The sequence below is a fragment of the Crinia signifera genome, chromosome 5 (genome assembly GCF_055691185.1).
Source record: "Crinia signifera chromosome 5, ASM5569118v1, whole genome shotgun sequence".
Taxonomy (NCBI): domain Eukaryota; kingdom Metazoa; phylum Chordata; class Amphibia; order Anura; family Myobatrachidae; genus Crinia; species Crinia signifera.
The window spans coordinates 304,812,221-304,827,424 of NC_139221.1; the positions used below are offsets into that span (position 1 = coordinate 304,812,221).

The following is a 15,204-nucleotide window of genomic DNA, read 5'->3' on the forward strand; positions in this document are numbered from 1 at the left end:
GTCAAGGGAGGAAAAGAATTTCCATGTAAGATTTTTAATCCATTACATTTTCTTCTTCATTATTTTTCAGTCCAATTTCATATTTATACAGATACAGGCACACGCGAGAGGATGTTTTCATAACACATCCCCTCGTATGGTTGTGAGGGGATACGGTGGCGGGGAGGGGCGTTTTTTCAGCGGGGTGGGTACCCTGGGACTCATTAAGCTGCGATCTTCAGTATGATTTCCGAATCCCAACAGTCAAATTCCCGACCACCATTGGCCGATGGTCAAAATACAGACAAGGTCCAAATGCAGACAATTAAAAGGCAGATACAGTCAAAGTAAGATGTAAAATGTTGTAATAATTGGCAGTTGCCCCATTGTGAAACCAGCTGTAAACTACGGACAGGTTTTACAGACACTAAAGCTATGACTCAGAGTACACCATTTATGTAAACTATCATTTACAGTGGATTATATATATATATATATATATATATAACAAAGAAATTTTCCCAGTGCGCCCTATGTATGGGTGTCCACCACCAGACCAATAATGAAATACAGTATTACTTCTGTAACCAAAATATTTAATACAAATAATTTAAAAGTTATAATAAAACATCATTTTCATCTGTATATTCTTTCCAGTCAGTAACAAAAAACCCAACGCGTTTCGTCGACCCAGCGACTTCCTCAGGGGTTATTTAATCCAACAATGGCTCAGGAGTGTATATAGAGCTTTTCAGGATTCTGACTTCAAAATATGACGGATGAGTCCTTATAAGGACTTATATCCTATATGTTGTAGTATGGATTTATCAATTTCCAGGTGGTGCCTTTTTTAAATGCAAAAAAGGATGAGGGGGAAGGATTCAAGATGAATCAAAAAAGATCAAAAAAGATCCACTGGTTCCTTACGTGACTATGCACACCACCAAATACTGGACCAAACTGCATAAATCCATACTACAACATATAGGATATAAGTCCTTATAAGGACTCATCCGTCATATTTTGAAGTCAGAATCCTGAAAAGCTCTATATACACTCCTGAGCCATTGTTGGATTAAATAACCCCTGAGGAAGTCGCTGGGTCGACGAAACGCGTTGGGTTTTTTGTTACTGACTGGAAAGAATATACAGATGAAAATGATGTTTTATTATAACTTTTAAATTATTTGTATTAAATATTTTGGTTACAGAAGTAATACTGTATTTCATTATTGGTCTGGTGGTGGACACCCATACATAGGGCGCACTGGGAAAATTTCTTTGTTCTATCTGTCCTTATCCCTTACTAACAGAAGGGACTTCCCTAGTTGCTGCCCATCCCTATTCATTAATTTACAGCGCATTGAAGGGGTACTTTTCTTATATATATATATATATATATATATATATATATATATAAAAGCTTCACTTGTATATTATAAACATATAAATGGTGTAATTGCAGCCTTGCTACCAGGCACTTAGCGCCAGCACAGATGTGTCAGTACATGCAGCAATGTGCAGCGGCCATTGTATTAGATCACAGTCTCCTTACAGCACACAAACCACTTGCAGAAAGATTAATGTGATAACACACGTTATGGTGGCTACGGGTGTGGGTTGTTAGGTCTACAACAACTAGGTCAACAAGCATTGGGTCGACACCACTAGGTCAACAGGCAGCAAGGTCGACATGGGTCTAGGTTGACATGTGTCTATGTCGACAGGACATTAGGTCGACACAAGTATTAGGTTGACATGGGCAAAGTCGACATGGGGTTTTTCACAGTTTTTTTACCCAAATGTCAACACAGTCGACATGAACGCAGTTTGCAATGCTTCGGGCATGGTGCCTAATGACCGTATCCCGTGGCTACATACAGTATGTGCACCTTCACATGAGTCACTTAAGTACTTGGTGACCATATTTGGAGAAACACAAGATACACAGCACATATAGATAAAGACTTGAAGGCCTTATTAAGAGGATACAAATGGTGCAGTTATTGTAATATATGATAAGGTGGCACTCGGCGGTGTTGCACAGGTTACATAACAGAAACTACTGTGGGGCTATTTACTAAAAAAACACTCCATAACAGATTTAGGCCTTATTCTGGTTCACTCACAAAGGCAAATTCCTTCTCAAATGGACAAAACCATGTGCACTGCAGGGGGGGGGGGGGGGGGGGGGGCAGATGTAACATGTGCAGAGAGATATAGATTTGGGCGAGTTATTTTGTTTCTGTGCAGGGAAAATACTGACTGCTCTATTTTTACACTGCAATATAGATCTCACTTTGAAGTAAAAACCCCACCCAAATCTAACTCTCTCTGCACATGTTACATCTGCCCCACCTGCAGTGCACATGGTTTTGTCCATTTGAGAAGGAATTTGCTTTTGCGAGTGAACCAGAATAAGGGCCCTAGTTTCACTGTTTATCAGCGCCAGAATGTTTTTTCCCCCAGCATTTAAAAAAAAAAAAAGTTAAGGGGCCTACACAGGGGGAGATGTTAATGAGCAATCTGAGAAATATAGATCGCTCGGGATCTCTCAGCAAGGTCGCTCAGCACACAGCGCTGCACAGCGTTGTGTCAGCGCTGTGTGCGGAGCGATCTGTCAGGACCAGTGTTCTTAACCTTAGCCCTTCATTGGTCGACCTAGTGACCTTATCTCGTTGGCTGACAGAAAATATCTAGGACAACGGTCAATATGCATTACCACTGACGTGTACTCCGTCTGGGAACAATGGTAAGCGTAGCGAGGCTCCGCGGTACACATGCTCATGTGTAAACATTGACAGAAAAAGGAAAAAACTCATGTTGACCTTTTCCACGTCGAACGTTTGTCAATGTCAACCTTTTGCTGTCGACCAAGACATTGGCTGTGAGCTATACCACCAAACCATGAAGTGTAAAATACCAGAGTTCTGCCACAATTATAACCCCCCCCCCCCCGTTAGTTCCGAGGTCTGCTGGTGCAGACTGTATGTAGTCCAGTACTGATGGGGTTACATACCTATGACCTATACCTGCCCTTCCGCTGCCACAGGCTAAATAGTCCAATGTTACCGTAAAGAAGGCGCAGTATTTGTAACACATTATTTTCTGGATTGGAGCCACTTTATTTATACGTGAGTGTTGCTGCGGTACCATTAGATGCTGATTGAATGTTAGCTGTAAGGACACCCTAGAGTACACTACAGAAACCATATCGGGTTATAACTCAGGCAGATCAGTAACTGCTGTCCAGCCTGACACCATAAGGACCCGCAGTGACTGTTAGAGATGATGTTGTTATATTGTATAGTGTTGTGTTTACAGTGGAAGATTTACATCCTTTTGTTCTGTACAAATAAATTCCTAGCTGTAGCGGTCACAAGTCCCAGGCGGAAGGAAACGTATCCAATGACTTAAAAATCCTGGGCTTTGGTACATGAATGCACAAAAAGACAGGATTTTTGTCAGTGGAAGCCACACCACACTGGTCCAGCCACCCAGGAATCCTTCCCGGGTACCTAGCAGGGTTATACACAGGAAACATGGGGAGAAACCCTTTCCTGTCACAAGGAGATGCAGTGCTTATGGCGCAGATCTGGGAATAGCCTGATGGAAAGAGGTCTGAGCTGGTTTGGAACCATGGGCCGGATGTATTAATTCTGGTGAAGTGATAAAGTGGACGGTGATAAAGCAGCAGCCAATCAGCTTGAATCATTTTCTAAACCCAGCCTGGAAGTTGACAGTTAGGAATTGATTTATCCCCTTCCAAAACCTTGGTCAGACCTGTGGATCTTAGTGGAAAAGAGGTATTCAAGTATAATACCAAGCTATGCTCCATTGTATACAGCACAGGTTCTCAAAGTTGGTCCACAGGACCCCACACAGTGCATGTTTTCCAGGTCTCCTCACAGAATCACAGGTGAAATAATTAGCCCCACCTGTGGATCTTTTAAAATGTGTCAGTAATGAATGCACCTGTCAGGTAACCTACAAAACATGATCTGTGTGGGGTTCTAAGGACCAGGTTGGAGAACCAATATTATACAGTATCCTGTGTCCCTATGATGTGTTTAAACATACTGTATGTATTCAGCCCTTTGTGTGGGAAATTCTTATTGGGGTCTTTCTCTGAGGTTTGCCCACTGACCGCTTATACACCCTGAATGTATTGTATGCTGTGGGTAACACCATCTTTAGATATGCACAGTGGGAGCCAATGGGCTTCTTTCCCTGAGAGGGATCCGCACAGCATGTACGTCAGTAAACGCATGCACAGATAGGACTCCCGGGTTTTGCAACAATAAGTCCTAACGCAAAGAACAACTCTTACCAGTATAGCTGTCCTTTGTGACTTTCTTCAAGCGTATGTCATACATAAATGCCATTATACATGCAATGAGTGGCAGGGGTACCACATTCAAAATGCATTCCTCACCTTATACTGTATGTGTTTGTGTATCAATCCTTAAAAGACATCATACTGTATATATAGACAGACAAACTTCACTGAGGTAGTTATTTATACCAAGTGGTCTGTGCGAAAATATGATTAATTTTATGACTAGGTTGGTGGTTTGTAGTAGGATGTAACAAGAACCGGTTCATTTGTAGTCATTACGAGTAGCCGATCAAAACTGATCCGTATCGAGGCAACCAGGGAAAGAAGTCTAGGGCCAAAAGTCAAATTTCAACCTGTATTTGTAAACCAACAATACAATGTGCAATTGTAAATGATCAATTTGTCAGAAGCGGAGAAATTAATCTTCAAAATGGTACCTCATTGATGGATTTTGGTTAAGGATAAAGGTAGAAAAAGAGATCGTAATTTTTGGACGGGCCACCTAGTAGGTTTTATTTCCTTTAATTTAGACCTATCTCATGCCTTGATAAAGAGATGTGGATCTCGAAACGCGTTGGCAGGAGGACTTGCTATTTCATTTGATGTCATTTTCTGCTGGAGGTTTGCTTTTTTGGCAGTAAACCGCCTCCCTCCTGGAAGTAAGGTAGGACAGAGGTTTTTTTTACTGTACAGAGTCTGTTTTACCGGTCTGCAGCCCTGTACCCATGCCCTGCCTTCTTTAGGAGGAACGGAGCTGCCCTTTCACCAGCTGACCAATTTTTAAAAAAAAAGTTTTTTATTCTGTCTTTTGAAATTTTATGTCAAAAATAAAATCCTTTAAACTGACGTACTGGAAAAGAAACCTTTATGAGAGGGATCACATGAACACCATTGTGTGCATTTACACACAGTTGGAGAAATATATTGATGTGAAGGCATCGCAGACAGTGCCTGTATATTGAAAAGATACCTTGATGCGAGAGGCTTTAATCGTTCTTACATAAGTAAGGTACGAATCCACGGGGACTTACGATCCGTTGAGTATAAAGAATCCGTTGAGTATAAAGATAGGCTTACCCTCACTACATTGATGTGTAAGTGAGGTAGGAATACCTACAAACTGGGACACAACCTTTCTTGATAGAAAAAATATATTTTTTTGGACAAGCATTTAATAATAATCTCACACTAAAAAATATGTCCTCTTATCTTTTATCCCCTCTATATCAATCTGTGAGACCGAAAAACAAAAGAGGAGAGAAGAGAGACCACCCCACATGACCAAAAAAGATAAGTATTAAGAAATCTATGATTAACCTGAAGTAGCGCCACGCAATTACCAAAACCCCCCTCTTTTCATCTTTATTACTTAATCTGAACTTTAAGGAATAGTCTCCATTTTTGGATATAGGCGGGCAGCAGAACTTCAGAAAGAAGCGCCAAGGTTCCTGTTTTCTCACATACACTATATATCTCAGGAGGAGCCCTTCCTCTCTTATAGAAGAGGGGTCTGGGTCTCTTGTACCGCATTCACACTGCCAAAACGCTTCAAAAAACGGTATTTAAAACGGGTCTGAGCCTTTACATTGCAGTAGATTACTGTTTTAAATACTGTTTAAGTACCATTCACAACAGTCAACCCGTTTAATCCCCTGAACACGTTTCAAGGCAGAATGCAGGGGACAGCCTATCACAGGTCTGTAATCTGTTGTTTTTACTAAATACCGTTTCAGAGCCATTCTCACTGCATAAAAAACGGCTCTGAAACGTATAGGACTCTGCTTTTTAAATGTTTTGAAATACTGGTTATCTTTAACCGGTAAATCAACTCTGGCGCTTTTCCACTGCAGCCTTAAACGTTTTAAAATGGGAAAAAAACGGCAATATACCATTTAACAAGTGCAGTGTGAAAGGGGTATTGGAGACCTGGACGTATCAGGGCCAGTGTATAGAGGTCTGGAAGGTAAGCAGCCTTTCTTCCCGCTGCCTTTGTATTTTCCAACTTTTAGTACCCAGTCACGGCTTTGCAAGCAGGGATGTGACGTGGGTGGATGGTTCTGCGGCTTGTACCGAGGTCCGCATACACTCATCCTGCTGCAGCTCTGGGGCTCTGCTGCTGGGCGGGATACAATGTCAGGGGTGACCTCCCACTTGGGCCATGTGTCACATGCGCATGTCCCGCAGCGAGGCTGAGCTGCAGGAGCTCGAAGTAGCTGAGTGGGCTCTGTTTTATCTGTCAGGTGGGGGGGGGGGCACAGAAACTGCACAGCGGTCTGTTAGCAGCACTGGCAGTAATGTAGCAGTGCTTCTAGTCTAATTAGCATGTGGAATCTGCCATGATTTTCATACACTGAAGGGACGACGACACAGAGCCTGCACAGTGGTCTGGTAGCAGCAATGGCGGTTGAAAGTTATAGTATCATTTCTTCCATTGTCATGAGTAAGTTATGCTAAAGATTGTTAAATCTAAAACGGTTTTTAAATGTTATAATGGTTCTATTGTTTCCTTAAGTTATGCAATGCATGGGGACACGCATAATCCCAGCGGCAGGTATGTGGCACCCCAACACAGTAATTAACTTTGATTTGTAAACAAACAATACAATGTGCAATTGTAATCTAACAATTTGTCAGAAGGAGAGAACTTAAACTTTAAAAATGGTAACTCATTTATCGATTTAGGTTACATATGAAGGGAGAAAAAGGGATCGTCATCAAAAATCACCTTGTAGAAATAATACGAATGGTGCAAAAGTGAATTATTAACTACAATTTGAAAACAAACATTACAATGTACAATTGTAATTTAACAATTCCTCAAAAGGGGAGAACTTAATCTTTCAAATGGTACCTCATTTATCGATTTTGGTTAAGTACGATGGGATAAAAAATGGGATCGTCACCACAAATCACCTTCTAGAAATAATATACATGATATTATCAAAGCACTATTGCAACTGTGAGCAGACGACAGACAGTAAAACGTTATACTATCAGTTATTTCTATTGTATCGGTTCACTCTTTTGCACAATCACATTAGAACAGGATTCCCACGGTGCCCCTGGACGGCGGAACAGTGATCTCTTCTGCTAGGACAATGTCAGGTAGATTTATTTTTTGCTTGGAAGCGTCCCCATGTATTTGCATATGATGGAAAGCATGACTTCATCCGCACCGGCTCCGATGGAGAGCAGCCTGGAGTCTCTGCAGGGACAGAAGCAAGTGTTCAATCTTGTTAATGGGTATTTCAAGTTGCAGAGTCCCCTTCCCACTATTAACTGTATATGCTTGTAACCTGCTTTTGCTCCCCCACCACAGTGCACCTAAAATGTTATGTATCATATACTGAAACATGGAGGTAATGCTTTTAAGTAATGTTTAATAATTGAACATAAATTAAAGGCTTGTCACCCCATGCCAGAGCTTCTGTGGCTTTTTACATGGCCGCATCCAAGAATGGGTGAACAGGTCCGGTCATCCTGGGGCCCCACACTCTCCCCCTGAATCGTGCAGGCCACTGGTACTGAAATCAGAGCACAGCATGATTTAGATTTCCCCATTACTCACACAGATGCAGCCAGTGCCACCCGCCGTGGTGCTGAAAAACTCACTGACACCCTCTAGCGGGATTTCACAGTCACTGCCGCGGCTGCTGGGATTTCTGTGACGCCCAGGAGCTGAGAGTGAGGTGGCACCATTTCCTCAGCGGTGCCGGCAGTGTGTGACTGGCTGGCAGCAGGCTTTGAGCTGTGTGCCGTAAGACCGCCATACTGAGGTGACGGTGTGTCGATTTATTGCTTTATTCTTTATATTATACAAGAAATTTGGAACATTAGGGGACATTTTGGAAAGTGTGATTTGCAATTTGGTTTTAATAAAAATGACTATCTTCTTTCTTAATGAATTGAATGTGTGATAAATTATAATTTATTTTTATTACCGCCATTGTACCACTTTTATTGATAGGGGCCCCAACAGACCTTAATCTGGCCCTGCTTTTTTGACAAGACCACTATAGAACATAGGGGCAGTTCAGACCGGCTTGGTCAACAAGTCAAAAAATTTGGCCTGGTTTTCGATGGTGAGTATTAAACTCCCCGGGGCATTCGCAAAATGATGGACAGGCAGGGGGCAGTTGCTGGGGTCATGCCCACAAAAACAGTGAGCACGCCCATAGAAATGCCGGGCGGACACCTGCGAATGCAGGCATGGCCATGCCCGTTTGGGGATAACGTCACATGACGCCAGCACCCATCCCCATTTAAGCCATCGCCGCGCAGGATAAAAGTAATCCGGGCTTACTTTAATCTGCGGAGAGAGGAAAAACCATTAGATGGTGAGCGACCATCAAATGATTTTTCTTCTGTGTGGCCGCATACAAGTGGTTGTGTTAGCATACACATCCGCTCGCATCATGTCACACCGAAAGCGAACAGTGAATGCCGGCCGGTTCTCCTTTTCATGCTCGCTGCAATTCGCTGGTGTATTTCAATGGGGTTTTCACTGGGATTCGCTGAGAGTGTATTCAATGCTCGGATGGCGAATTTGCTTTCTCTCTGATTTTTGCCATGATTCACTGTATTGCATTTGACATCTTTTTTAGGTGAACTGGAAAGTGATCTTTTAAAATAAAGTTTTTTTTTTTTTTTTTGTGGTGTCGAAAAATCTGAATTTTTTTTCTTTTAAATGGCATGCTATTTTTATTCATGTGCTTGAAGCACATTAATATATATATATATATATACACATACTGTATATATTTCTTTTTACACATTCGCCAGCATGTAACTCCCTACCCTAGTCCCCTGCCAGCTCTTCCGGGAGGTGGGGGGGGGGGGGGGCAGCTTCTGCTGCCTGTCTCCCCAGGAGCCCTGATTGTGCCCCACAGTGTCCGGTGCAGGCAGGGAGGCTTTCATCTCCCTGCCACCGTCCGGGTTAAAATTAAAATTCGCTGTCAGGGGCAGCGAGCCCCTGTGGCATTGAATACAGTGACAGGGAGGGCTGGCAGCTCCAGCCCTCCGGAACACGGTGACTGTGCAGCGAATCCTAAACAGGATTCGCTGCACATGCCGTAAATCCACATTGAATACTGCCCTTAGTCTTCTGTATGCTATTCTCGCTGTTTTTTATTACTGCCAAAAACTATTTACAAAAACATTACAATAATATTACATTACACTACTGCAGCATGTATGTGTACAGTACTTCCCCACAGTAAGCCCACAGACACTCTATTTAAATATGTATTTAAGTACTTATGATTCTTCAGTGAAAACAGAAAGAATAAAGTGCCAATATTTTAATACATTTACATTTTCCCCCACTGCATTAAATAATCTGAATGAACTCTGAGCTGAGGTGGAATTAAGACTCCTACAGTGACACAGAATTAGTTGTCACCGCCTTCAAAAGTACAACTTAAAATTACATGAAGTTACTTATGCTATAGGCAAAAAAAAGTATTTATCTAGTTTGGGATATTTGCATTTCAATGAATCAATAATATCAAAATGACATTATAAAAGTTATACCTTAGCAATTTCATGTTGTATTAATAGTATAGGTCTTGGTGAAATTTAAGGCCTTTCTCATGGAGAAAGGCCACGATATTTCTCATGGAGACAATTCACACCATGAGGAATATCGACCAACGATTTCCCCTTGAACTACTGGGCGACCGATATAGGGCATACACACACTGAACAATATCGCTCAGTGACTTAGGGGGGTATTCAATCTGTCCCGCCGCACTTCCCGATGGTGGAAATAGCGGCAGGGCCTTATTCCATGCTGTCTTTCCCGACAGCATTGAACAGGGATCTCGGCAGAATGGGCCCGACTCTAGAAGCAGTCGGGCCTGTTCTGCCGAGAACTGCCGTGGATTGTCAAGCTCCCGGCCACAGCTCGACAATCCACGGCATATCTCGCGGCCACTCCCCCTTTTCGACGCTCAGCAGGTGGGACAATGAATCCCGCTTGCCGATTCTGGTCGAGCTGGCTGAGAATGGGACGGGGTCACGGCTGTCAGGCCAGCCCGACAGTAGTGACCTGTGATTGAATATCCCCCTTAATCGTGCTCCTGCTCCGTACAAACAGTTGTTAATGATAAATTCAAATTAAGCTGCATGCATTGACAACAATGGGGTCTTTAAGGACCCACAGGAACGTGCATTGTTCTTCGTTTGTATTGTACAAACTGGATGATACTTTAAGCGATATTGTTTAATTATGATTAAGAAAAGAACCACTAAACACCCTTGGAGCTACAGACTGTAAGCTTGCCAGCAGGGCCCTCTTACCTCTCTGTCATTTGTCTTCTTTTATTTTGCTGCCATTTTTAAAGCGCAATGGAGTATGTTGGTCCTACATAAGTACATTTTAATAAATCATGTGACAAGAAGAGTGGATTAGTGTTTCGGGGCATAAATGCTTGCCCCAGATTTCGGTCCTAGATATTTTAATACCCCAGGAAAGGGTTTAACTTATTTTATGAACACATACTAGCCTACACTCCTTTAATGTCCAGGAGACTCCTCAAATTGTCTGGTGCTCCGAACCCTCTGGATATACTTCAGAGTGCATACAGGCAACCCTTAAACCCTCCCAAAGGACTTCACTGCATCCTAAATCTCAGTTATACACTGAACCCTAAATCTAAATAATGAAATTAGCGTGGGGCTTGTTGTATATATGGGGTCAGTGTAGTTAGCGTGGGACTTGGTGTAGGTAGGGCTAATTGTGATTGTGGGCTCAGTAATCTGGTGCAAGGCTCGGTGTAGTTTGTGCGAGGCTCTGAAGTTGGTGCAGGGGCACGGTGTAGTTGGTGCAGGGGCACGGTGTAGTTGGTGCAGGGGCACGGTGCAGTTAATGTAGGCTCTGCTTTGGAAAATGTTTACGCAGTGCAAGACTGATAAGGAAATAATGAGGATGAATAATGAAAGCAAATGAATAATACAGTGATAAGAATATTAATATTAAATATAACAAATGCTTTAGTAAGCAACCAAAATAAAAGAGAAAGGCATAATAATGAGAAGGAACGTAATGAATAAATTCAATGCAATTATTATGTATTAGATCCACTAACAACAAGATGTAACGCTGATTAGCCACACAAACGTGGCGCCTGCAGTAAATAAATTAATGCAGTAATAATAATTATTATTATAATAATCAACATAATAATAATACAAATGAACTGGAAATAACGAAATACATTGATATTCTAATATAAAATAGATCTTGTAAGATGATAGAAACACAGAAAATGATGACCGAGTAGAACCATTTGACCGACCTAGTCTGCCCTTTTAGGATGTGCTTATTAAGGTGGAATATGGATGACAGGCAATAGGTAGACACCATTAGTCCGAGATCACTAGATGTGAGCGACGCTGGCCGATCTGAGACTTTTTTTTTTTAAAGGGACAAATCATTAAAAAGACAAAACCAGGCCTGCTAAATTCTTGTCTCTTTAAAAAACATCCGACATCGGACAGCATATTTATTTATTTATTTGCAGTTTCTTATATAGCGCAGCAGATTCCGTTGCGCTTTACAATAGTAGACAGTGATAAAACAAACTGGGTAACAGACAGACTTGGTGGTTAGAGGGCCCTGCTGCAAGCTTACAATCTATTAGGTATATAGGAGGGAAACACAAGGACAGGCATCAGTAATAGCATAGCAGTCCCAACAAGTTACAAGTCCAGAAGGGAAGCTATATAATACATAAGTGCCTCAGAGGGTTATGCGTGTAGAACTTAAATATGATAGGCTTGCCTGAAGAGGTGAGTTTTCAGGGAACACTTGAAAGTTTGGAGGCTAGCGGAGAGTCTAATTGTGCATGGAAGGGCATTCCATAGGGTGGGAGCAGCCCGATGAAAGTCCTGTAATAGTGAATGGGAGCTAGTGATCCGCTCAGATGAGAGACGCAAATCTTGTGCAGAGCGAAGTGGTCGAGATGGGAGATATTGTGTGATAAGTGCAGAGATATATGCTGGTGCAGTATGGTTAATAGCTTTATATGCAAGTAGAAGTGTTTTATATTGAGCATACCGCTCATTCAGTGATCTCGGGCTCCATTACATCCCACCCAAAATGGTCTACATGGTAATATGGACGAGATATGAAAATCTGACATTTTTTTTCTTTTTCTTTCTTCATACCATCAACGTTAACACCTATTGGGAACGGTAAAACAAACTATTTCTAATCGGCATCCATGAAGGAATATCGTTCAGTGGCTACATCCAGGAGTATAGCTGTTTTTGAGTTGACTGCATGTACAGAGAACAGAGGGGTCACTAACGACCAGTGGGACCACGCATCGTTAATGATATAGTTACCATGTACGGTACACGAACGGTACAAGAACGTATACAAGAATATTGAAAAAACACAAAACAATAAAGCAATATTATATACAATGGGGCAGATCAGTGGCAAACTGAGGATTTTTAGAGGGGGGTTTCCAAATGTAATCCAAAATCTCCCACTCTGCAGGGCATTGGATTAAGTATGCGTGTCTGGGGGAGCGGTAACAGCCCTGAAAATTTGTCTTTTTATACACTGGATACTGTATGGAGTACAGTAATAATATTTAACAGTAAAGATGGTCTATAGTATAGGCTGTATCAAACATTTATATAAGATAAGTGGTCAGGAAAAGGTTAAACGTATAATAATAAATATGCAGACATAATATAACCAGTACTGCACTTTCTAAGTTCACAACCTCCCACTTCATGGTAAGGCTCCTGTCTCTTCCTCCTGGCAGCTGCTCTCTGGTCTATTGCGATGTTTGAGGGCTCAGATCCACACATACAGTAAATGTGGTAGAAGAAGCTGGTACACTGGGCATGTGCAGCAGCTCTGCTCTGTCCTTTACACTGCATGGTGTGGTGGCAGCTCTACTGATCATATTATATACCAGTGCTATTGTTGTCATAATTTATGGCATTCGCCAAGAGGAGGGGGGTTTCTGTGCAACCAGAAAATTACGCAGATGTATTAAGCCTGGCGAAGTGATAAAGTGAAAAGTGATAATGCACCAGCCAATCAACTCCTAACTAATTTTTCAAACACATCTGATTCGCTGGCGAGTTATTACCTTCAACTTTATCACTTCGCCAGGCTTAATACATCTGCCCCAATGTTAGGAGATACAATACAGCATTTGAAATCTATTACTAATTCACTACCAAAATATTCTGGTAAATACAAGGAATTAAGCGTAAGAAAGTAAGTGGATGAAACCAGAATAAAAATGAGGGGCGCACACCTCTGAGATTCTCATTTTGTCCCCGAGCCAACATAAGCAACAGCTGCGCCCCCCCAAAAAACAAACCGAGCCAGCGTGAGATCTGCGGGCGTGCATTTGTTTTTCTATTGCTATAGAAGGTACAAAAAGCCAAAACACAGATGAGCGGTTCCTGTTTGAGGTCACGGCTTTCTGGAAACGTAGAAAAAAATAAAGAACAGTCAGTTATTGGAAAAAAGTAGATCCAAATTCCTGACCTCATTCGCGGGTTCTACAAGAACGCCGCAAGCTATCCATTGGCAAATATTGATTTTTTTACTTGCGGAAAGGATGAGACGACACGTTTACAAGAAGGGAATCTGCAATGTTAGCTTTCACGTTAATGTTCTTGTATTGCACAAAAGAAAAACATATACCAAATACCATTAAGCAAAAAGAAAAACAGCGGGTGGAGGGGGAAGTGAAAGGTCTTCTGTAAGAGGGTTCCCAGCTCATGCTAAACCTAAAATAACATTACATTAATCATGGCGCAATAGCAAACTCTAAATCATTGCTGTCGTTTTAGAAGAGTTGCTGATTCTTTCTTGCGTGTAATGAAAATACACCTGTACTATTTCAGTCATTTACTGGTATCGGATAGAAAAAAGTTTTATCCAGACGGAAGCAGAGAGAAAGTAATAGATTAAAACAGGGGTCCTCAAACTATTTTGCTCTGGGACCCCATCAGACAATAAAACTAATTACAGGACCCCAGCAAGTTACTGCAGAAGTTCATCACATCACATGTGTAGTCAGCTGACGGCACATACATGGCAGCATTGTGGAGGCACAGAGTGATGGGAGGAGTCTAATATACCATAACCCATCGCATCACATGTGTAGTCAGCAGACAGCACATACATGGCAGCATTGTAGAGGCACAGAGTGATGGGATGACTCTGATATACCATAACCCATCACATCACATGTGTAGTCAGCAGACAGCATATACATGGCAGCATTGTGGAGGGACAAAATAATGTGAGGGGTCTAATATACCATAACCCATCACATCACAAGTGTAGTCAGCAGACAGCACATACATGGCAGCATTGTGGAGGTACAGAGTGATGGGAGGAGTCTAATATACCATAACCCATCACATCACATGTGTAGTTAGCAGACAGGACATACATGGCGGCATTGTGGAGGCACAGAGTGATGGGAGGAGTCTAATATACCATAACCCATCACATCACATGTGTAGTCAGCAGACAGCACATACATGGCAGCATTGTGGGGGCACAGAGTGATGGGAGGAGTCTGATTTACCATAACCCATCATATCACATGTGTAGTCCGCAGACAGCACATACATGGCAGCATTGTGGGGGCACAGAGTGATGTGAGGAGTCTAATATACCATAACCCATCACATCACACGTCTAGTCAGCAGACAGTACATACATGGCGGCATTGTGGAGGCACAGAGTGATGTGAGGAGTCTAATATACCATAACCCATCACATCACATGTGTAGTCAGCAGACGGCACATACATGGCAGCATTGTGGAGGCACAGAGTGATGGGATGAGTCTAATATACCATAACCAATCACATCACATGTAGTCAGCAGACAGCACA

The 15,204-nt window shown here is 42.1% G+C and overlaps 1 protein-coding gene across 1 annotated transcript in view; it reads right to left on the bottom strand.

Moving 5' to 3' along the window:
* Positions 1–6,963: 6,963 nt before the first annotated feature.
* LOC146081299 (putative acyl-CoA dehydrogenase 6) overlaps positions 6,964–15,204 on the bottom strand; it is a 107,668-nt gene continuing 99,427 nt past the window's right edge. Inside the window, exon 10 of the mRNA XM_083189445.1 lies at positions 6,964–7,523. Coding sequence (XP_083045571.1) covers positions 7,430–7,523 — 94 coding nt within the window. The 3' untranslated portion in view covers positions 6,964–7,429. The remainder of the gene's footprint in view (positions 7,524–15,204) is intronic.